This window comes from Rhodnius prolixus, unplaced genomic scaffold (genome assembly GCF_049639745.1).
Source record: "Rhodnius prolixus isolate KJV_2025 unplaced genomic scaffold, Rpr scaffold_1, whole genome shotgun sequence".
Taxonomy (NCBI): domain Eukaryota; kingdom Metazoa; phylum Arthropoda; class Insecta; order Hemiptera; family Reduviidae; genus Rhodnius; species Rhodnius prolixus.
In genome coordinates this window covers 22272056-22294382 of record NW_027411581.1, presented here as the reverse complement: position 1 = coordinate 22294382, position 22327 = coordinate 22272056, and the positions used below count along the sequence as shown (strand labels likewise).

At 31.9% G+C, this 22327-nt stretch overlaps 2 protein-coding genes across 3 annotated transcripts; both read right to left on the bottom strand.

Moving 5' to 3' along the window:
* Positions 1–252: 252 nt before the first annotated feature.
* Positions 253–10395, bottom strand: LOC141457698 (uncharacterized). 2 transcript variants are annotated; one of them, XM_074134909.1, is made up of 10 exons: positions 10127–10395; positions 9536–9736; positions 8481–8656; positions 7483–7704; positions 5779–5986; positions 5493–5699; positions 5230–5323; positions 2772–4566; positions 1561–1805; positions 253–522 (listed from the first exon to the last, which is right to left on the bottom strand). In XM_074134909.1, the coding sequence occupies exons 1-10, from the start codon at positions 10250–10252 to the stop codon at positions 473–475; spliced, it is 3324 nt and encodes a 1107-aa protein (XP_073991010.1). In that variant the 5' UTR covers positions 10253–10395; the 3' UTR covers positions 253–472. The 2 variants fall into 2 exon arrangements, with proteins under 2 accessions (XP_073991010.1, XP_073991003.1); XM_074134902.1 differs by lacking the exon at positions 253–522 and having other exon boundaries at positions 868–1805.
* A 2018-nt stretch (positions 10396–12413) lies between these two features.
* LOC141457707 (ATP-dependent RNA helicase DDX24) lies at positions 12414–21159 on the bottom strand. Its single transcript, XM_074134922.1, has 11 exons — positions 20723–21159; positions 20175–20301; positions 19895–20091; positions 19662–19804; positions 17999–18165; positions 17805–17909; positions 15297–15519; positions 13784–13895; positions 13588–13705; positions 13269–13446; positions 12414–12639 (listed from the first exon to the last, which is right to left on the bottom strand). The coding sequence occupies exons 1-11, from the start codon at positions 21062–21064 to the stop codon at positions 12456–12458; spliced, it is 1896 nt and encodes a 631-aa protein (XP_073991023.1). The 5' UTR covers positions 21065–21159; the 3' UTR covers positions 12414–12455.
* Positions 21160–22327: the final 1168 nt, after the last annotated feature.

Below are 22327 nucleotides of genomic sequence, written 5' to 3'. Positions count from 1 at the left end.
TCATTTTGAGTCTTATTAGCATGAATCCACTGCAAACTAAAAAAATTCTAAGTTACCTTTTGTATTTTATACAGACATTTCTCAAGTGTACAGAATAAATTATTAGAGGTGTCATTAGAAAATTATCAATATAAACTTCCCAGATGGAATGATTAGACCACTGCACAAGGTAACTGCTCGATAGATATGTCTGTCTGGAAAAATAGATCCACATTTATTTTTAGAAAATATTTTTGGATTAAAGGATACTCACATTTCACTTCTACATTTTTTTCAACAATTTATACTTTTACACAGAAAATAACTTGAAATTCGAATGGAGATAATGGACGGTTAACATTATCTAACTTATGATTGGTAAAAAATTGATTGTTTTCTTTTTTTCTCTTCTTTCTTGGATTTGTGGTGGTTATCACTTTTTGCTGATAATGATATTGCCAACTTTTTATCAATGTTTTTTATTCGTTTATTGTTATTTGAATATGTATACCGACTTATCAAATCTTGAACTTGCGAGTTTTTCTGAAAAACGATTATAAGAATTTCTTATAAGTAATATGTGCAGTTTTCCAGAAAGGTAGAATGGATAAAGGAACGGAGATCTAAATTCTCACAGAAGCTCTCTTTTCAAAAAATAAAAATTATGAAGGGATTTATCCCTCACTCCCTCTTAAATTGATTCTGAAGAAGTTAACTATATTAGGATTAAATATTTTTTCGCAAAAGTGTTTTCAGAAGTAATTATTATTATTTAATAAAACCATGCTATTGACAAACTTGTTAATAAGCTATCTCAGATACGACTACAAGTTTTAAGATGTCACGAAAATTATAAGTTAGTTATCATGGGTATTCAGATTCAAAATGTAGACTATTACTTAATCTTTAATTAAACAAACAGTATAACAACTGTAATAGTAATTTCATATAGAATTTAACTTTCAGTTAAAACGTTAACATTTAAAAATCACATAATTTGTATTAAAATGAGGCTATATTTATAAATTCAGTACCATCGTCACAACTAGTACCGTCAATAATCGCACTTAGAATGTCTCTAATGTATGGAAGTACTTGAATCGGAATTGTTATTTAATCTTCCTAAGAAAGGTATGTTAAGACTCAAATCAGGAGGTGTCAAACTCATTCTATCACTTTTTAAAGCATTAAATTTCCTTCGAAGTTCATCACTCACAATAGATGAAGAAGAAATTGGTTCAACAGTCTTCTTTGGTGTCGAATGAGAATGTCCTGTACTTCCTTTTAACTTACCAGTAGATTTGGACCGGCAACGTTCTATGATATGATTATTATTTTCATTACTGGTAGACGTAGTAGATGTACTATCTCGTTGTCGAGACTGTCTAGTTTTTTTAAAAGTAGATAAAGCCCAACCTACGCCTAAACTTCTAAATACTTCTTCAATATATTCAGACGGTGATTCCAAAAAACTATTTATGTCTTTTTCGGAAACATCTGTTCCTATTTCGATAAGAGATTCATTTGACATATGAGATAAAATTGATAAGCTAGAGTTGTCTGAAGGTATACAAAACTCACTGGTTCCAGCAACTGGTTCTTCTAATTGAGTTTTCTTCTTGCCCTTTTTTTGTACTATAGTTTTAGGCGTTCCAGGGTAAATAGAAGAAATATCTGACATTTCTGAATCCTGATCCTCCCGAAAATGAAGCTTATTATTCTCTTGTTTTAAATTTCTGGATTGTAATATTTCTGGTTCTGTGTGGCAAATGTGGGAAGATACTTCTGGAATAGCCGAAAGTTCATGCGGAAGAAGGTCTTGCATTCTGAAATAATTATTCAAGATATTAATAAAAATTTTGATCAGATGTAATTCTATATCTGGTCGAACTAAGAACTAAGTTTATTTAACATAATGACTTCTCCCAACGAATCCCTGAAGTTTTTTTACATTCACTATGAAGTAACCAAAATTTTTACTTTTATTGTTCTGGGACAATTATACATTGCTTTAACATAGTCATCTTTTATAAGTTTTCCAACTTTATTTTGACTTAATTGTGGTGTATGAGGAGCGATATGCTCCAGTATCCCTCAGCTCCATAATACTTCCGAGTGGAAGCTGTAAAGGACATAGCGAGGGAAGAAGAGGTGTCATCCCAAGTTTGTTCTTTTCTCTTTTGCTTGCCCTACTTCTAACCGTAGCACAAGTATGATCAAAAAGTTCAGTTGGAAGTAAATTTAAGTCAACTCGAGAGTGCTACCAACGGCAAGATTTTTTAAAAATAAATTCCAAGGTTCGTATGATTTACTTATTGTGTAGTTAACTAAACAGATTGTAAATTTCTACATAAATTAAAAAAAAATATATATAGGTATATACGTGAACAAAAAAGCGTGCGTTCTTAAGTCACTTATTTTGCGAACCAAGGATTGCTAGTTCGATCATCGAAAACACTTGCAATTGTTTTTTATTTATTTTGATTAACCATATTAACCTCATTCCCTAAAGTTATTTAGCTCTTTAGATTCTAATTTACTTACTTCTTACTTTCATTCTCCTTTACTGTCCTAATTTACCCCTTATTTTTAATAAATAATTCCTGGCTGTCTGAAACCCTCTTACTCAATTTCAATACCTCGAATATATTTTGTTCTATATATATAATGTATATACGAATAACTATACATAAGATTCTATATTATTATATAAATATAGAATATACATATATTTATATGTTTTCTTCTTCTCTTCGTATTTTTACATTTATAATTTATAGTATATAATATACCTGTATTTATTACTGGATACTGGTGGCTTATGCTTAGGCGGTGGTTCTCTTTCTGTAGCAGCTTCAGCTAAAGAAAATGGTTTCGGCAATAATTCAAAAGGAAGGCCTAGGGATGTAATATTATTCCTCACAAATGATGAATTTCCTACGTCTTCGAAATTAGAAATAGTTACTCTTTTTTTATTTAAACTGTCTGTAACTGTCCACCCATCACTTGCTGTTACACTTGCGTTGTAACACTCAAAATCCGCTATATCTGAATTAGTCTCTAACCTCTCGGATAAAGTGGGATATGCATAAGAAGATGTTGATTCATTGCACCTTAATTCTTCTCCATACCTTGGAGAAGCCTGATTTAACATTTCAATTAATTGCTGTAGACGAATTGAATATTCATCTGCTAGGTTGGATTGTAGAGAATCGTTACTTTTGACAGAGGCTTTCAAATTGGGAGTTCTTTCACCATTGGTTGATTCTTCTGAACTTGTGTTTAAATGAACGACTTTTTTCAATGGTTTCATTTCTGCGCTAGTGATTCCAGTTCGAGATTTAGATTCAGTAAAGACAATTTTTTTTTTAGATTTTGCTCTATTATCTTCGAGATAGTATGTACCAGTTATTTGATCCAATCTAATTTCTGAAAATATATCACTGTGAATAGAAATTTCACTGGAACTAGAAACAGGAAGGTTGTCAATATTTGCTTTGTTCATCAATAACAAACGTTTTATGTATTTATGCAGCTCTGGGTTGTTGTTCTTGAGGCACATTTTCAAAAGAATGGAGTTTAATACAGCTTCCTGAGCAGAAGTAAGTTTGCTTGGTGGGCTATAAAAAGATGAGCTGGAGTTTGTAAGGTCATTATCATTTTTTAAACGTCCATACCAAGGAATGTCGTTTCCTCCAATTTCACTAACCCGTTTAGGATTTATAGACTCCTGATCGTCTACTTTATTTGGACTAGAGTTCCTTTCTCTCACTGTAACTGTGACTTTTATTCCATTTTCAGAATTTCCAGATCCTGTTACTGGTTTAAAGCAACTATTTTGCTTTGCTTTTACACGAATCGATGAAATTTTATCTAACGAACATCTGTTCTTTTGTGTCACAATTACTTCTTGCTTGTCAGTTTTTGATTGATCTCTGGGATCTTCTATAGTATCGTCAGTAATACTTGGTTGCTGGCACTTTACATCATCATTCAAAACTGAAACTTTTAGAACAGAAGAAAGGCTATCCTTTTTCTGCGGTTTTTCAACGTTCTCAGAACTAATTAGATTCTTTTGCTGCTGTTGTGTGCAATTACAAGCCTCACAGCAATCACATAAAGGTTTGGTGATAACATTAACTTCTATTGGATGTGGAGCCTTCTCTTTACGCGAAGCATTTTTTGATGTTTCAAGTGAATCAATATTTTCTTCATTTTCCCTTTGAAGAAAAGAAGTTTTATGCGATGACAGTTCAATTTGTTTTTTAACTTTGACGGCAGCAATATTTTTTTCCGAAGTGCTAGCTTTATTTAAAGATTTATGTTTTGCCTTTTGAGAAAATTCCTGAGCATTAGAGTCGTGAAGACTTTGCCCTCTCTCACAACTTTCATCAAAATTTTTAGATGGTGAATTTTCTAGAGTAGAATTCAATAAAAGATCTCGTTCCTTCTCTAAATTTTCAATTAAATTCTTCAAAGTAAACGGCTTTTCACTCATCACATTTTTTTTTGTGTGTTTCTGCTCTTTCTGAATTTTTTTGGGACCGGAGAGTGATCCAATTTCGAAACATTTTTTCATATCTTTGTCTAAACAAAAGAAAAGTAAATAAAAATTACTTTATTTTAAAAACTAAAAAATATTTCTAATAACTTAAAATATGACTTTACAACAAGCAAAGGAAAAAATATAATAAAATCATAAGTTCCAGGATATTTTAGTAATTTGTTATAAAGCTTTAGTTAAAAGGTTTTATTATAGTGAATATGTAAGTGAATTTAGGATCTCAAATAGAAGGATTCTATAAGGTTGGGACGTTTATTTGCAGCAGATTTTATAGCGAGCTCACAGAATCGTTTTAATATTAATGAGAGATTCCATTTCTACTGCTCTATCAGATCTCTAAATTAGACTTATGCGCCTAGTTAAATGGTCTGCCCCAACTCTCACGTTAGCAAACTTTCTTACATCTCTGCTTCACTAAATAGATAAGTACACCTTAAAGAAAACTAATGTAATAAGGCGTAAAATGTCTTTTAAATGTAATAAACTCTTCCAAAAAATTGAGGAATGTAGGTTTGACAAACGATGAAAAATTAAACAATATTCAATTTCAATCGTCCTTAGAAAGAATTTTTTGTCACACACAGATACTTGCCGTTTCTACTTGTTATTATAATAATTTGAGTGTTTGAATGATATAAACTTGAAAATACTTTACATTTAGTAGAGTTAACTGTAATAATACTCACACACATCAACTTCTGGTTCTTTACTAGTAGATGGTCTCTTAAGTAAAGGCGACTTTTCAGGTTCTTTGCCTTTTGATGACTTAGGCGCCGTTATCTTAAAAAAAAATAGATAAATAAAATAAATAAAAAATAAGATAAAATTATATTATTCATACAAGATATCATCGAAACAAAAAGAAAATGAAGGAAACTATCAAAACTAAAAAAAAAATCTTAAAGGAATATATGTAAATAATGGACATATTACTTATTAAGATAATTACTGGATATGGAAATTCAAAAATTCTTGCTATTCGCTGTTGCTTATCTATTTCTGATAACTGGCTTGCCATGGATTTAAATTCTCTTTCTAGACGCTCCTTACTTAACGCTTTCTGTCCCCTAGAGGCACTTCTCTTTTTTACAGCCGCGTCAAATTCTGCCCTTTTAATAACTTCTTCCTCTTCTTTTTCCACATACTTTTCCATTGCCTTTATGAAATCGAAATAAAATTATTAAAAGGTCGTTAAATAGTAATAAATAAATAAAAAACCTCCAGAAAGTACCTACGTCACTGAACTTTGTTTCTAAATGTGTGACACTCTTCGCAGGTTTCACATATTCTTTAGAGATCCTTTCGTCATGGTTGTAGAATCTAACTTTTTGGGGAGATATATTTGTTTTTCTAACTCTTGCTGAACGTGGTGGCCAAGTAGCATTTGAATAATCGGTGCCATCAGATCCACAAATGGTAACTTGTTTTAAGTTTCCACTCTTACTTTAAACCAAACAAAAAATTTTAATTATAATTAAGGAAAAGATACTGAAGAATAGCACAACTGCAAGAAAAACGAATGCATAAAAATCTTTATCCAAGTATAATTATTGACGAATAGCTTAGCAGAAAGAAAGAAAGAAATAATTCCAAAAATTACCTACATCAATGAATTGTGGAAATATATGTACTTTATTTATTTATACTACATTATTATATTTATTTATGCTACAAATACTTAAAACCCATCCAACGGTGGTATTCAAACGAAATAAAACGTTGCAGCTTCTTGTGATTCATCGTTATTGTTGGATTGAAATACACCAAGCGAGGGGAGGGTGGTTTATAATAAAAAACAACATTTTCTGACTCAGGGAACCTCAACTGAAATAATCGCAATACTTCCTCTTAACAATTTCTGGAAATGAACGTTTGTAAAACTTCAAAAATATTAAATTTGAACACAATTATTATAATCTAATACTCTTAAAACAGTTATTTCCAGCTAACCGTAGGATCCATCATTAATGGATTGAAAAGCCGTCATTGATGACATAAGACAGGCGTGTAATTACAAAAAAAAAGGGCTCTCCTTTTTTTTATGAGCAACAGATTGCATTTGATATTTCTCGCATCGCAGACAATCAGCAAGCACTACCGTAATGAAATCAGATTATCATTCGACATCGCCAGAAAATTAATATTACTCTGAATTAGATTAAAGCTCACGCAGGAATTTAAGGAAACAAAGAAACAGATAAGTTAGCATCCTTTTTGTAGTGTTAATAAATATATTATATTTACGAATCACCAATCACAGCTAAATAAATTGCTATTAAAATTTATAAATGTATTAATCCAATACTCAGAAATGTTTATTTTTCATCCAAACCATTAGTTTGGGCGATCTGCCAGAGCCTGCAGTACTAACAGAGCAGTTAGTACACTTAGAACTCCTTTCTAAATTATGTTACTTTAAGTAGGCGGAGGAACAGTAAATAGTTCTACTAGAATATTTTGAGGAAAGTTTAACATCTCACTTCCACTGGTATCAATAAGAAATCAGTTTTTCTGGTGAGAATAATTCTTATAAAAGGGATATGAATTAAGATTCATAAACAGTGAGCGAACTTTTAACAAAATCATCAATGCAGTTTGTGAATAAATAGTTAAAACCTAAAAATCCATTCAGTAAAGGGCCAATCTCGATGGACTTACTTAGCTAAATCTCAGTATCTGAAAGACAATAATGTCAAAATGTAATTCCAAATTTGAGTTTTCTCAATCTTTTCGTTTTTTAAACATTCCGTTCACAGAAAAGCATATTGATCATGCCTAAACATTTTGCTCTTAATTAGAGGAACTTAAAACATGTATTAACTAACAACCCTTATAAAGAAAGGTAAATTCGAAAATTTGATATTAATCTACTTCTATCAAGCAATCATCCTGTAAGAATTAAAACTTTAAAACTAAGAAAGAATGCATAAGAAACTAACCTTGGTGAAGAAAAATTTTGCTGACGCATATTTGTGGCCTGCTTCTGCTGCAGTACAGGAATTCCAGGGCCCGTAACAATGCATTCGGTTGGATAATTTGTTTTTAAATCGATGGTAACTTGATTCCTATTTTCCTTAGATGAGAAAGGATTACTTTCAGAAGACTTAACTGGCGTTTTTTCTTTAATTTTATTTTTCTGAAAGCATTTTCGAGATTTATTCCTGAAAAAAAAGAAGCGAATAGAAATAAAAAAGCGCAACTCTTGGAAATGCTGAAACCTATTTTAGTGTAGCATTTATTTTTGGACTCAGACTTAAAAACTCAAGTTTATCCCCTTAATATGTTATGTTCTACGCAGTCAAATTTTATGAGAAATTCAGCAAAGCAAGCGTTTTATGAGGCACGACTATAAATTAACGATTTACCTCAATGCTCATATACTGTCAACACACCTCTTCCCTCTCGTAAACCCGACAGGGATTTAGAAGCTTTAAGGCGGGTTGTTAAAATCCACATAATTTTTAAATACTTTAATCATGCAGTAACCCTACAATTATACGACTTTTTCATCTCTCTTTAAGAACAACCTAAAAAAGTGGCACTTGATCGAATATTTAGAATTTTTGAACGAATTTTACTAAAAAAAAGAAGATACTATAAACTATACATAACCATAAATTTTGGGGCTTATTTTTTAGAAAAAAAAAGGCTCATCTGGACGGGGGACTGTCAATATCCTTGATTCATTTTCTGAAATAGAGTCATCAAACTGGGTATGGAACTCCAATCTAATGTTAACATTAAAATGAAAGAGATAAAAGTGATGGAAAAAATCTTCCACTAATTCTGTCCAATGTACTATAACGTAATTCTGCAATAGTTGGTCCAAACAATTAAGAATTACGAGATAATTGCATTAATTTACTCGAAAGTAGGTTTCCTTAACTTCTGTAGAGAAACATTTTAAGAACTAGAATAAAATTATTAGATTAAATACCTTTCATTCTGTTGACACATTTCTATTCTTTTGGCGGGAGAACGTTTGTTAGCCACACTGGTTGGTTTCGCTTGAACAGCACTTAATTTAGCTCTTTCGCGTGCTAAATCTCCTCTGGCTTTCGCTAGTGCTTCTCTGAGTTCTGCCTTCTCTTTTGCAATTTTTTCGTCTTCAACCTAAATAACAGTAATCAACGTGTTTATTTGTTTTCTAGCGTCTAGTAATAAAATATGGTACTCTAAGACTAGAACGGATAAAACTAGAAGTTTAAAATAATCTGTACGCATAAAAGCATTGGCCACTAAGACCTAATTAGATTGTTACAAACGGTAAATTTATTGCCGAGGAGAAAGTGAACTGGAAAAGTCGTAGTCACTTCTTCAGAGATCTTGGCGCTCCCTGCGTTCACATCTTAAACACGCGAACAACACTTTCAGAGACTTCATCGCGCCTAAGGCCTTCAGAGGTGTTTGTTGATGAGACGAACTACTTGGGTTTGCGAACCCAAGGCCAACTATAATCACTTTTTAAACTTATACATTTATACGTACAATTTACAGACACGTACATCTACGAATAAGAACTGACACCCAGCGGTCAGTTATATGGCCAATTCCGGCAAGCGGTGGTAAAAAAAAAGAAGTGAGGTACAGAATACTTTCAAAATAAACTTCAAATGACCATGACCTGAGCATGATAAGGACGAATGAGCTAGCTTAAACCAGTCCCTAATGTAAAATCCTAGAAGGCGTCTGGCAGGCGATTGTAGAATACCATTGCTCCTGTCAGTTGAACCTGGATGAGAGAATGCATGCCTATGAATCGATATGGAAAATTTGTAAAGCTTACTCTTCCTAAGAGCCTCTACAACTCACTATTCGGTGATGGACAAAGCTATTAGTAGCGAAAGAACACAATCCGAAAACTACATCTAGACATAAAATACCGCATTAATGTTACAAAAATTAATAAATACTGTGATTTTTATGACATTTAACCCTATATCTTTAAAGTCTTGGACTAATTCTGTATCTGGCTTATATTTTCTTACATACTTGACAAATGGCTGTTCTATGGCCAGTTCCAATTGCAGCAATACAATTATCGTATTCCTTTTGTAATTTCTGCAATCGTTTTGCCTGCCACTCCTTGAGCTCCTGCTCATTTTCTTCACATTCTTGTTTATGATTAAGTTCTTTCTCGGCGTCACATTTCTTTCGGAGATTTGAAGCTAAATCCCTCGCCTGTTGTCTTACCTATTCAAATAAAGTAACACATATCAAAGTTTATAAGCACTAAGAAGACGTCGCTCTAAATTACGTAGTAAGAAAAAGTATAAATGAAAGTGATGCAGGTATTAACGATTGCTGCAGTCAAGAGAGAAATATTTGTCACCAAAGGAAAGATATGCGTTCATTGGTCATACCTAAAAGATTTAGTTTTATTAATGGTCACGATTTTCTGAATTCTTACTGAATTGGTGTCGTTGGTTCACCGATAGCCTGATGGTGGCAAAGAAGAAATAAGTCACGTAGGCTCATGTTCTGCTTTACGGGGTTTAAAAAATAATTTGACACAACACAATAATGTAAGTAAAAGAAAATGTAAAAAAAATTCGTATAAACTGTACGTAAAAATAGTAAAACCTGTTGTAAACGTAGCTTTCTTCTTCGATTCCATTCGTTTTTCTTTGCTAATTCTAAATCACTTAATAAAACTTTACTTCGGTTTATGCAAAGTGGATTGCTGTTTACAGTAACATGAATAGACATAATTTGCAAGCATTTCTGTATCAGTACAAATACCCAGCCACTTTTCAGGATTTCCAATCTAGATTATCCAAATATAATCACTATCAAAATGAAAACGGAGAAAACCGCAAAGTTCAGACTTCCTACTTATTTCAAATTTGTGTCGTGAAATTGATCGCTCGTAACCTACAAAACATTGCCGTAAAAATAATCAATAAATAATGTCATGTTATACAAAATGATCTAAAGGCAAATTTACTAATGCAAAAAGAAATAAATTATGAAAAATGATAATTGCACAAAAACATAACCAAAACGAGTGCCGAAAACCGCTCGCGGGAATTGTATTCGAGGACGAACTCTATGAAGTAACTATTGCGACGAAAATTCAAATGGCATTGATAACTACTTACAAGCCCAATTTTCTAAAAATCGTCTTAAGATTATGTATAGGGGGGAATTTTGTACTAGTAATATTTTTAATCATGAAACAAATTTCTGATAATCGCAAATCTTTCACACTTACCAAAATAACTCCCGCAATTGACTTATTTTTACCACGCCATCTATCTTTGAGGGAATCAAATACCGTTATCTACGTTATGGCTGTTCAGTTACCTATCTTTTAAATTGTCGAGTACAGATTTTAGTCTACGAATTTCTAAAAGCTTTTACCATAATTGATATTATTGAAAAAGTTTGATAAACAGTAACTTAATTAAAACAGCAAAAACAAACTTAATAAATATATTCAGAAATTGAAACATCTGTTCCTGTTTATTCAATGGCGGGAAACTGGAGGATCTTCACCTAACCTTAGCCGTTACGTTACTTTAGTGTTTAAATCAAGTTTAAAAGTCTTTAAAGGGAAGGGATTTTTATGTTGCATAATAATTGTTGATTATGTTAATTATTCTTCTGACAGTGTGAGATTCCAGTTGTCTACGTATTCTAACGTAATTAAAGTGTTGATCTTGTTATGTATTACATTAGCTTGAAATAATTTTAGCAATGTTGACATTGGGTGAAAATGACCTACTTGCTGATTTTGTAGATTCTCTTAAATCACGCTACAGCAACAGAGTAAAAGAAATAAAACGTATTTTGGACGTACTTAATATAAAGTCGGATTGTTTTCATGAAAATGAAGTCATTCAGAATTGCATTGATGTGTTAAGCAGAAATGGTGCTGTTAATGTGGATCGTTTGTGTCTATTGTGTATGCATACCAAGAATATGCTAGAACATACAGCGAAGGTTGATTTATTGAAAAAACTACATTTAATGATTAAAGATCTATTCCTTTTATTGCATAATTGTTCAAACATATCACGGCAATTTCGAAGTGATACAAGGCATTATAAAAGTACAGTAGGAATGTTAGCAACTTTCACAGAAGAAGGAAACCCAAAAGATGAACAAGATACTCTTGAGCAACTTGAAAACTGCTGTATACCCAGCGCTCACAGTAAAGTATTGCAACTGCAACAAAAAATAAACCTAATAAGAACTGAAATAGAAAAATTGCAAACATGTGTGTCTAAATATGAGGATCTTCCTCCAGATTTAAATTTAGCTAAAAAATTAGTTGAAGAAAAAAAAATCAAATTAGACAAGATAAGTTACGATATAGAATGTGAAAGTGCCAACTCAATTTGTGATAGTTCATTATCTTCTTCATTTATCTAATGATTTTTTTTTTTTTTGGAAACACTTCAATGAGATTGTGTGCTCATTTTGATTTATAGTGTACTAATTAATTTTTTATTGATAATTTATGTGAGATGCTTAAGACAATACCAGTAAGTTCGGTATCTGTTATGTACAAGAAATAAATTATGTATAATATCGGGTTCAATATTATATTGTTATGCTTAAATAAATTAGCTTATGAAAAAAAATAAATAAATGAAAAGATTTTTGTAAGAATCAATAAGTAAGGAGTGGTAATAAATTGTAATTTAATAATTCGGCATTCATCTATTAATAAGTTAATTCTTTATTTTACCCAGAATGCTCTTCATTGAGATCTTTACATTTAAACCAGTAATTGTATTTTTATGGAGATTGTTTTGTTATTTAAAATATTTTCATGTCATGAAAAAAATTAAAATGAAATGTAACAAACCAATTTCTTTGCAAAGGGCTTAGCCGATGAAAGGAATAAAATAAATAAATAATACTGAAAATAAAAAATTATAATTGTATAATTACACTATTTCAATTATGTACAATGTAACTTTTGTTTTAAAAATTTCATTTTTTTTATAACTTTTTTCTTTTCATTTTGAGTATTAATTGCTGTTGATTTCGAAATAAGTGGTTTGGACAATAAATTGGCCAATTGCTTTTTATTAATCAGTAATTGATGTTTCGCGGATGAAACTTCTTTGTTGCTGACTTTTGGGCTGCAAAGAAAAAAAAAAAAAAAAACCATTTAAATGGAAAAATTAAACAAAATAAACCTCGTGAGTATAACACCACTAAATCTCTAAATTTCAACTTCCACAAGTATTTTATGAAATAGTTTTTTTAATAAATAAATGAATTTCTTGCGGAGTTCACCATTGCACAAAATCAATTTTGTGACACTTTAAACCGAAAAACCAGCGTTATTTTTAGCAAACTATTAGTTTGCAGTCTGGTAAGTCTGGAAGAATATACGCAAAGTATTCACACAGAAAATGGAAAAAATTACTTGAAGCAGGCTGTAGATCTACAGTTTCAAATCAGATAGATGAGAAGTTATTGTAATGTTATTAATTGTAATGAAGCTGGAGTAATTGCATGATTCTTCAAAGATACTTTAACATGAACTTCCCAGTCTAAATGTTTCAAGAGACATACATTTACGTTAGAGTGTACTTATCAAGCTAAAACTGGTAAAAACATTCGGTTAAGATATCGACTAGTCGATAATAGCAAAACCTCCGTCTCGGATGCTCTAGCAAGCGCTAAATTCTTTCTAATTTAAAATTTTTACAGATTTATATGGACAAAAATATAATTACGAGAAATTAAATTTAAAAAAAATTACATTTGTTCATCATCCAATACAAGATCCAATTCTTCAGCAGACTTCTCCAGCCAAGAGATGTTACTATTAAATTTAATTAATTTCCTCTCCAAAATATCCACATCTCTAGCAATTTTCACTCGTGATTTTGCCTCAAGCAGTAAATTTTGTTCGACCGGAAATTCATCCACATCTTTTTCTATCAAATTATTGTTTTTATCATTTGAAAGCAAATATAATTTTAAATAAAATATATTGATAATCATACCCTAAACTTTAAAAAAATATAATTGTATATCATGCTAAATATATATAAAAAACAAAACGAAATTAAAATAACCTCTGCCAAGTGTATTACAGATTTTTATGTAACTCTTGACTTCATTTGGTTCAATCAGAAGAATTGTAAGTCCTGTTTTGTTTGCTCTCGCGGTTCTTCCAGACCTATGGATGTACCCCTAAGAGTTGAAAAGCAATTTTATTGTGTAACTATTATGAAAAGACATTAAAGAGAAGATAGGAATTGAATTTCATACTTCTGAAGTCCTAGGAACTTGATAATGAATAACATGGTCTATATTAGGTATATCCAAACCTCTTGCTGCCACATCAGTTGATAACAGAACAGAGTTATCTTCTTTTTTAAACCTGTAAAGTTATTATGTTGAATTCATTAGCTGATTTCAGGAGCAACGAGATTTCTAGAACTTTACTAATCAGAGAAATTTAAATTTATTTTTTCACAAATACATAAAAATACAGTATCAAGAGAGGCCAATTGCTTATATAAACTAACCAAAAAAATTATAGAATTTTTGTTAAGTTAAATATTAAGCATATTCACAGGTAAAAGAAAAAATAAAACCATAAACGTGACAGTAACTTTATAGCAAGTCTTATATATGACTGTAAAACTGAATGCAAGTGGCTGCGCTGAGAAATATTTCTAAGACACTAAACAATGGACTGATTTGGCTGAAGCTTCAGAAAAAGATCCAATAATATCGAATTGAATTCGAAAGCACAGAATTTAATCGATGAAATATTGAAAGCTGATATGCTAGACAAATTACACACAGGGCATCCAGTATCAGAAGATAGTATGTACTGGCTGGGCATCACTCAAGACATTAAAACAATTATAAAAGCTTGCAGAACCTGATAAAAAAAATCGGAAAAATAAAATAAAGAAAGCGTTTACATCAAGAAAATTACCTCAGTGACCTCTGACGGAAGTTGGTTTTCACATATTAGAGTTCAAGCAAAAGCATTAACTAGAGAAATGAAAGCAATCTAAGAAGAATCCTGCTGAACCCGCCAGAGGATATACCTCGAGGTCTTGGCGTAAAGATATTTCAAGGTCTACAATATAGGATTAGAAATAGCGCGATCAAAGCCACTTGCGAGGCAAGATGTATGAATTCATATAAGATAAAAATCATATAAATATATAAATGTACAATTTTTTATTTATTTAAGGCGAGTCAACATCTGATGTTATTGGCACCCGGAGTTTTTTTTAAAGCACTGACGAGTATGATTTCTTTTTTGTTTATTCCCACAAGTTTATAACTTATAAATTCTTTATATTCTTTTCATGTTTATGTTTAATTGAATAATAAACTAATTGTTTTAATTTTATTCTACTTTTTGATTACTTAAATATAACCATGTGTACGGAATCGCTGAATACATGACAAGTTCTAGCTCATGCACAATAGGTCGTCCATGAAGAAATAGTGATGCTTAACGACTTTTTATTTTTTATTTTAATTAAGAAACATAACAACATTTGAGGCCACTCAATCTCAAAGATTTAGCCTTTCTCAAGGAAGTTTTAATATTTACTTACTTTTTTTTTAGCAATGGACAGAATCCCTAAACTGAGGGCTGAATAGCTTATAAAAAGAGAAAATATAGGGCATCATCACAGACCAGAATGTGCAGGTTATCGTTTTACAGGTGCAGCCTAGCATCACTGATTTAATTCCTTACCACTTCCATTATTTCACTAACTTAAAGATAAAAAATTACTAATTTATTATTTACCTATCCAAATTTTTTAATCGCTGCCTTTGTTGCATGTTTGCGTGAAGTGGGAGCGGTGAACATGACAATAAACTCAGCAACGAAGCCAGGCGTCTTACGCATGAAATACTGTTACAGAAAATAACTGTCCTTCCGTTATAAGCTTTTAGTAGATAGTAAATATAATAATCTTTTTCATCAAATGTGCAGCTTATTTTTGCTTCCTTCAGTGCTGCTGCGGTTCCTGAAAATGACAATTTTTGTTTCTGTTTTAGTAGTAAACTGAGAAATAATGAGAAGGAGGTGTTATAATCTACTTAAATGGAAGGTATTAATAAAAAATGAAAATATTAAAGTAATTAAAACTGTCCAGCAGGACAGTTGTATAAGTGTTGATAATCAGAAAGTGTTAAATATGTGCTAATGGTATTAGAAAGCAATTCAACTGTAGACGTGCATGTTACCCAAAACGGGTCCAGTCCACATTCTTGGGTTATACTGAACAACCTCCCTCCGGCTTTTTTAAGAATTTTTCATATGTAACGAGAAAATTAGAAAACAGGTAATAACAGGTCTCCTGTAATACTTATTTTAAATTAACAAACTCCAGTACACTTATAATTAGGCAAAGTTTTACATTTTAGACAAGAGGACCGCCAAGATTACTTCAATTTCTTCACTTTGTGGCTGAGAAAGGGCAAAGGAAGTCAACCTCAGAACAAGAGCCCTTAAGTTACATTTTCATTGAAGAAGATAATAGAAAAAGAGCTCACGTAACAATTTGTTGTCAAACACATTCAATAAGTTAGGAAGTTAAGAACGAAGAATCAAAAGGGTCTTATCCTCACCGTAAAATTTGAACTTTCCATAGAAGGTCTTGTTAACAAACCAATCAGACAGAGAGTGAGACGTCTAAGCCCCTATCTTTTCTTTGCAATAAGTCATAGAACACTAAGGGAACATGAGTTTCACGAAGGACACAGAAAGTAATACAATTTAGTACTTGCTAACAACCTAGTTAGTTGGTTTTGTTATAACTCTGGACCTACAATTTTCGCAGACAGAATTACAAACATAAATTACAATAATGGGTTATTGACCCATTATTAATAGCCCCGGCTATTATACGGCTATTGGCAAACAATAATATAGGATAAAGGCAAGAAAGTGTACGAGTAACACATTTTAACACCATATCTCGGAGCCTTCGACTAAGCTTTATCGATACGAGAAAAATGGATTAATGCTGTGCAAATATGTTCAGTGCTATTAAAGATTTCCTTAGAAGTGAGTTCTCCAAATAGATAAACACATTGATACTCTCTATGCCACAAATGACATCAATGAAGTATTAATGAAATGTTGGGTACTCGCTGATTTATGTACCTTTTAAAGTTTAATAAACCTTATACTTAACTTTTTAAACTGTGTTTGTTAAAGAGATTTTTGTGCTTTTTGGATAGATTTTTGTTTTGTCTAATCGGCAGAGTTACATACCTACTTTACAAATTTTCTTAACATTTGGAATAAGCAATACTTTAAGATCTTTTAAAAGAATGCTTATAGCTACGGCCCACAAAGAATCCACAAAAACAATTTTCTTAGGAAAACGTTTCAAAAAAAAATAGGAAGGTATTTTTACGTGAATATCAAAATTAAAGTGCGAATTCAGTACTTTCTCTCAAGAGAAGTAAAAAAAAAAAATTATTCACTACTTCCCTTAGTAGGAGTAAGAGCAAAATAACACTTCAATGTCACGTAAAGGTAATAATGACAAAATTTATCAAAATCGGGCTAAGATTCACAGAATATTAGTATTAAAAGTTTTAGAGGGGGGGGGACCACAGCCGTATCTTTTATTTAAAATTTAACCATCTATATCTCATTACCTATAATAACTACAAAATTGCAGCTTATACCAGTTACTAGAAACGGCACTACATGTGTTGTGTTATTGCGAAGGGCTTGTCTGGCTAACGGTGTTACTTCTCGGGGAGGAAATAACCAAGGCCTGAGAACTTTACCCAGGAACTGCTCTCCAGAATTAGGAGTCTGATTGAAAGGACGGGTCTGGAGAGTAAGCTCTAGAGTGGGGGAGCTACAAAAGATCCCAACGGGTCGCAGTGGCGTAGGCCTTGGGCCACCCTAATAGAATGTTATCTTATCTCTTAACGATGCCACTTGCCAGAGATAGTAATATTACGTTAGTTCGTGGGACAGATACTTCACGAAGAACCTTCGATCCAGTTCGGCAAGAGACTAAAGTGTAGTAAGCTTGAGCAAGAGCGATGAGATACATTACAAGGTGTAGTAGGTGAGATAATAATATGATGGGCTGAGATTTGGTTAGCAGGGTCGAAAATGGACGAGAATAGAGTAATGGAAAATTCTAACATCATCTAAATAGAGGGAGAAGGAATAGACGATCTTTCTCATAGATCCTTATTCCACCAGCAATTACAGCAGAAAGAAAGATTGCAAGACTTGTTTCGAACTGACAAGACATATTTTTTCTTACGTTTATCTTACCTGTTTTCTTCGTGATGTCAACAACTTTGTAATCTTTCATTCCAACTGCTTTGATCAATTTTTTGAGTTTATCATTTTGTGTTAACTGGGCTTTGTTATGTCTTTCTAAAAAAAAAATATTAAAAAGAAACTTTAAAAGGAAAATCATAACTATCAATAAACATAATAATAAAGCCTAAATTAGTGAACTATACTTCGCTTTATATATGATGGCGGTTCATGAACAAGTGTCAGTGTAGCTGAAAAAACAAAATTTTGTCGCTTAACTTTTTTGTGTTCTTGAAGAATTTCCAAAATTGAACGTAGTTCAGGAAAATGATCTCTTTCCAGCATTCTATCTGTTTCATCTATTGTGAAAAATCTATAACAAATATTCATAGTCAATTTAAAGGGAACGTGATGTACAAGTTATGAGTTCAGACTGGTAAGTGGGTGATAGCCAGATCAATCCTAGCAAGTCAAGTTCAGCTAATTTTTATATATTGGTAAAATATTAATAGTAAAATATATATTTTACCAGATTTGTTTATTTAACTTTGTTTCTGGTATTCATTAGGTTTTTATTTTTGCGTTCGATATAATTCTATTTTTTGATTATGAAGTACTAAAATAAATAGCAACAACCCCTCAGATGTTCAATGGCTATGAGTATGTCTTGTTGAATTAAGTATAGTGAAAACAAAATGTAACTCAAAATTTAAATAAAAACTGTTATTATTATTACCATATTATTAATAGTAAAGAACTTATGAGCTTCCGCCCTCCTTCACGACATAATTTGGAAGGTGGACTTTAAGCCACCTTTATTTTTTTATCATTTAATTCCAACCCATACCATAAATTTTAAAACTAATTAAAGGTTCATTTTATTTCATGACAAAATAATTAATATATCATTTATGCAAATTATAAAGAATTTAGGCTTGTTTTTAATTACTCGCTCTTATTAACAAATCTGCCAACTCTTTAAAAACAAAGCAACAGGGATTCTAAAAATATGTTCAAAGGACAATTTTTTTTTTGTACCTGAAAATCTTCAGACGAAGACCATAGCATGAATAGGTCAACTAAGAAGGCAAACGCATGTGTTTTTTCGCTCATTTTTACCCCAATTACTATTACTAATATAATTCATTCAAGAATGCAATAAGTTTTTCGGAACCTCGTTTGAAAGTGTTCCAACCCACATCGTTTCGCTCAAATACATATTAATCTGGTGAATAAAATCGCTTATTTTTAATATGGTGAATGCACCTTATTTTTTAATACGATTTTCAGCTTTAAAGGTTCAAACTATGAATTTTTAACACTTAATTCATTCTTCCCAACATAACACGGTTCGCGGAACTATATTCGTAGAAGGTCGCTAAACCCTCACTTCCCCAAAAGTATCCTAAATCTAAATTATTTGTTTTATTAATTACTATTTTAAAGTAAAATAATTGCAATTAAAGTTACTCAACTGAATGTTCATTAAATTTAGAGAAAATCATAAAGCTTTTCCAATTAAATCGCAAATAAAAGAAAAATCCATTTGTAAAGTAGTTCTTCCCTTAGTAAAGTAAATTTGGACTGTCTCTAAACAAATTAAATACTTTAAATTTTTATGATTTGAATTAAAGCATGTAATGTTTTATTCTGGGACCAATCAGAAACCAATTGAAGAACGCATTGCGACTGGGCTATTGTCTTGCGTTCTTCTTAAATGTCAGGAATAATTCAATGAAGTAAGAATAATGGAAAGATAAACGAGAGTTAGTTACATAACAAAGGCGTTGAAATTGCCCTCGGACAAAAATATTCTAGGGCACAAATGTAACGCAAGGTTTGATTTCCTTTGTTAAAAAGAAACCTTACCTTATATTATTTAAATTAACTAAATTTGGTTCTTGTGTCATTAATTCCCACAACCTTCCTGGAGTCGCAACTAGCAGATGAGGTTTTTTTTTTAATATTCTGATCTGCTTTTCCACTGACATGCCACCCACCACTACTGCTACCTAGAAAAAAATATATCACCTTCAAGCAAGTACTCATAAATTTAAAACTAAATTGTCATTAGAAAAATATAATTAATAAAAATATAATACCTTTACGGCAGTATACTTCGCAGTTATATCAAGATGATTCTTGATTTGCAGTGCTAGTTCCCTGGTGGGTGTCAACACAAGTCCTAACAAACTGCCAATTTTTTTTTCTGAACTTAAATGAATTACTCGAACACATTTTTTATTCTTAATAGGGGGTTCAAAATCTTCCTCTTCTGAATCGACCTCAACTGGCAATTCTAAAGAAATTAATATAATTTTACAAGTTTTGCAAAAAAAAAAACCAAGAAAAGCAAGTGTAAATTGAAGCATTTATTCTAACCATTTTCTAAGCACTTCAGAATTCCGTATAGCATCGGGATTCCAAATGCTAGTGTTTTACCGCTTCCGGTTTCCGCCGCACCGAGAATATCCCTTCTTCCTTTAATTGCTGCTGGAATACATTGTCTCTGTGACAAAAAAGAAAAGAAAAAAAACTTATTATATCTACAGCGCTTTAAGTCATCTGGAAAAAACAGCCATTTGAGACTGTCCCTTTTAACAAATTGTAACTTCAAAATGAACTCGGGTTATATATATATATATATGTGTGTGTGTGTGTGTGAGTATATATATATATTTGGGTTTAGGGAATCCATAGGCAAATCCTAGCTCAACGTCACACCCTCGAGCTCGTACTAACTGTAGGAGTCTAGGGGGAGCGAAATAAACCGTACCAAATTTAATGCAACATTTCTGCTTGAACAAATCTTTTCTATAGGCAAATGATAGGGACTATTTACTGTTATGTCACTTTATCCGTTAAAGACCATCACTAAAGATAATGATCGAGAAAATAACAAACCTAAGCAATTTTAAGTAAGAAAGTACCTGAATTTCAGTGGGATTTGAAAATCCTTGTTTAACCAAAGAGTTGGCTATTTCTTCAGGAACAAAAATATTTGTCCAAGGAAGAATATCACTTGGTTCAATTTCTAGATCTTGTACAACTTCGGTAGGTTCATTTTTCTGGTCCAAATTCTTTATTTTCTTATGCTTCTTCTTTAATTTCGATTTCCCTACATTATCTTTAAATTTATGCTTAGTCTCTTTAATTTCATAATCTGTTAATTCTTCAATTCCTACCAAGCCATCAAAATTCCCTATCCCTTCGATTTGAACATTTCCCCAGTTACTACCTTTTTTAGTTTGCACTATTCTCATCGTTAACATAAAAATGAGGTACCATAAACTAGTTGGTAGAAACGCAAATGCTGATGTAAGTGTAACCTTCCTCCTTCATTAACCTACACATATACAACCATTTGCTAAATAAAATATGGTTTCAAATAGTCACCAGAAGCGCCAACTTACTCAAAATAATGGGAGGGCCGATTAAATCATACCAATTTTTTTTTCTACGAGAAGTGACCGTTACGCTCCAATACTGGTGCCCCATTTACAGATCCCATTTATAGAAGAAATTCCACGATCTTCCGGAGAGATCCAGGGAGAGTGTGCCCCTCTCTCTGGCTATAACATTTTATTACAATTGATATTTAAGTATTTTTACTGCATTAAATTTTCATTAACTTCGTTTAGAATTTATTAAATGTCACAGACCCATATGCTGGCCATTTTCATATACAAAATATTTGTTCGGTAAAGAGTAAGTCCTCATATATTACCGCTAATTGGCATTCTACCGGGCTACCTAACCACCCCTCCCCCAAAAGTGCCCTTAATCGAATTATTTTAGAAAAATGTTTCTAATAAAAGTTTATAGAACTATGTGATAAAATTATACCGAATTTAGGTGAAGCTATATTGTAAAAAAATTTTATTGTTGTTTCCCATGTTGTCATTTAAACTTGAATTTAGTGCATGGAGTTTACAAATCGCTTTTTCAAACAAGTACTTGCCCATTTTCTAGCATACTTGGGGTAATCGAATCAAAGCAGTCGCTGTGTACATCATATCTATAGAGTACCAAATTTTGTGTTAACTCAACTTTCATTTAGAGATATTATATTCAACAATCACTCACTTGTAGGGCTAATCTCTTGTTTCCTGGGAAAACAAGAGTTTGGAAAACTTTAAATGATCGTGTCTTACTTTACAGAGAAAGTAAAAAAATGAAACTGTTCGAGGAATGCTATGCAAAACAATGTGAACGTAAATGTGTTCGTTCTTTTTCATTCTAGAGGTTCGGATTTTCTAGTCAAATATTTAAAATGAACAGTAAGGGAAGGGATTAGCTATGAGGTTAGCATACTGGACTCCCACGCGGAGGTCCCGGGTTCGAATCCAGCAGCTGACCCTTAGATTTTCTCTTCCTAGGAGCTTCTTACAGCTCACTGTCCGGTGATGGACAGTGTTGTCTGTAACGAGAGAACACTGTCCGGAGGCCGGCAGTGCACTGGAAAAAGCTCCGGGCGCTAATGACCTCAGCTGTTGATGCGCCAAAAAAAAAAAAAAAAAAAAAAAAAAAAAAAA

Coding starts and splice junctions, on each gene's coding strand:
- LOC141457698 (XM_074134902.1), bottom strand. CDS start 10,252: ATGTCTATTCATGTTACTGTAAACAGCAATCCACTTTGCATAAACCGA. Junction 9,737..10,126: donor GAAAGCTACGTTTACAACAG/GTTTTACTATTT, acceptor TTATTTGAATAG/GTAAGACAACAGGCGAGGGA. Junction 8,657..9,535: donor ATAGAACAGCCATTTGTCAA/GTATGTAAGAAA, acceptor ACTGTTATTTAG/GTTGAAGACGAAAAAATTGC.
- LOC141457707 (XM_074134922.1), bottom strand. CDS start 21,064: ATGTTAACGATGAGAATAGTGCAAACTAAAAAAGGTAGTAACTGGGGA. Junction 20,302..20,722: donor CAAATCCCACTGAAATTCAG/GTACTTTCTTAC, acceptor TTTTTGTCACAG/AGACAATGTATTCCAGCAGC. Junction 19,805..19,894: donor CGAAGTATACTGCCGTAAAG/GTATTATATTTT, acceptor ATTTTTTTCTAG/GTAGCAGTAGTGGTGGGTGG.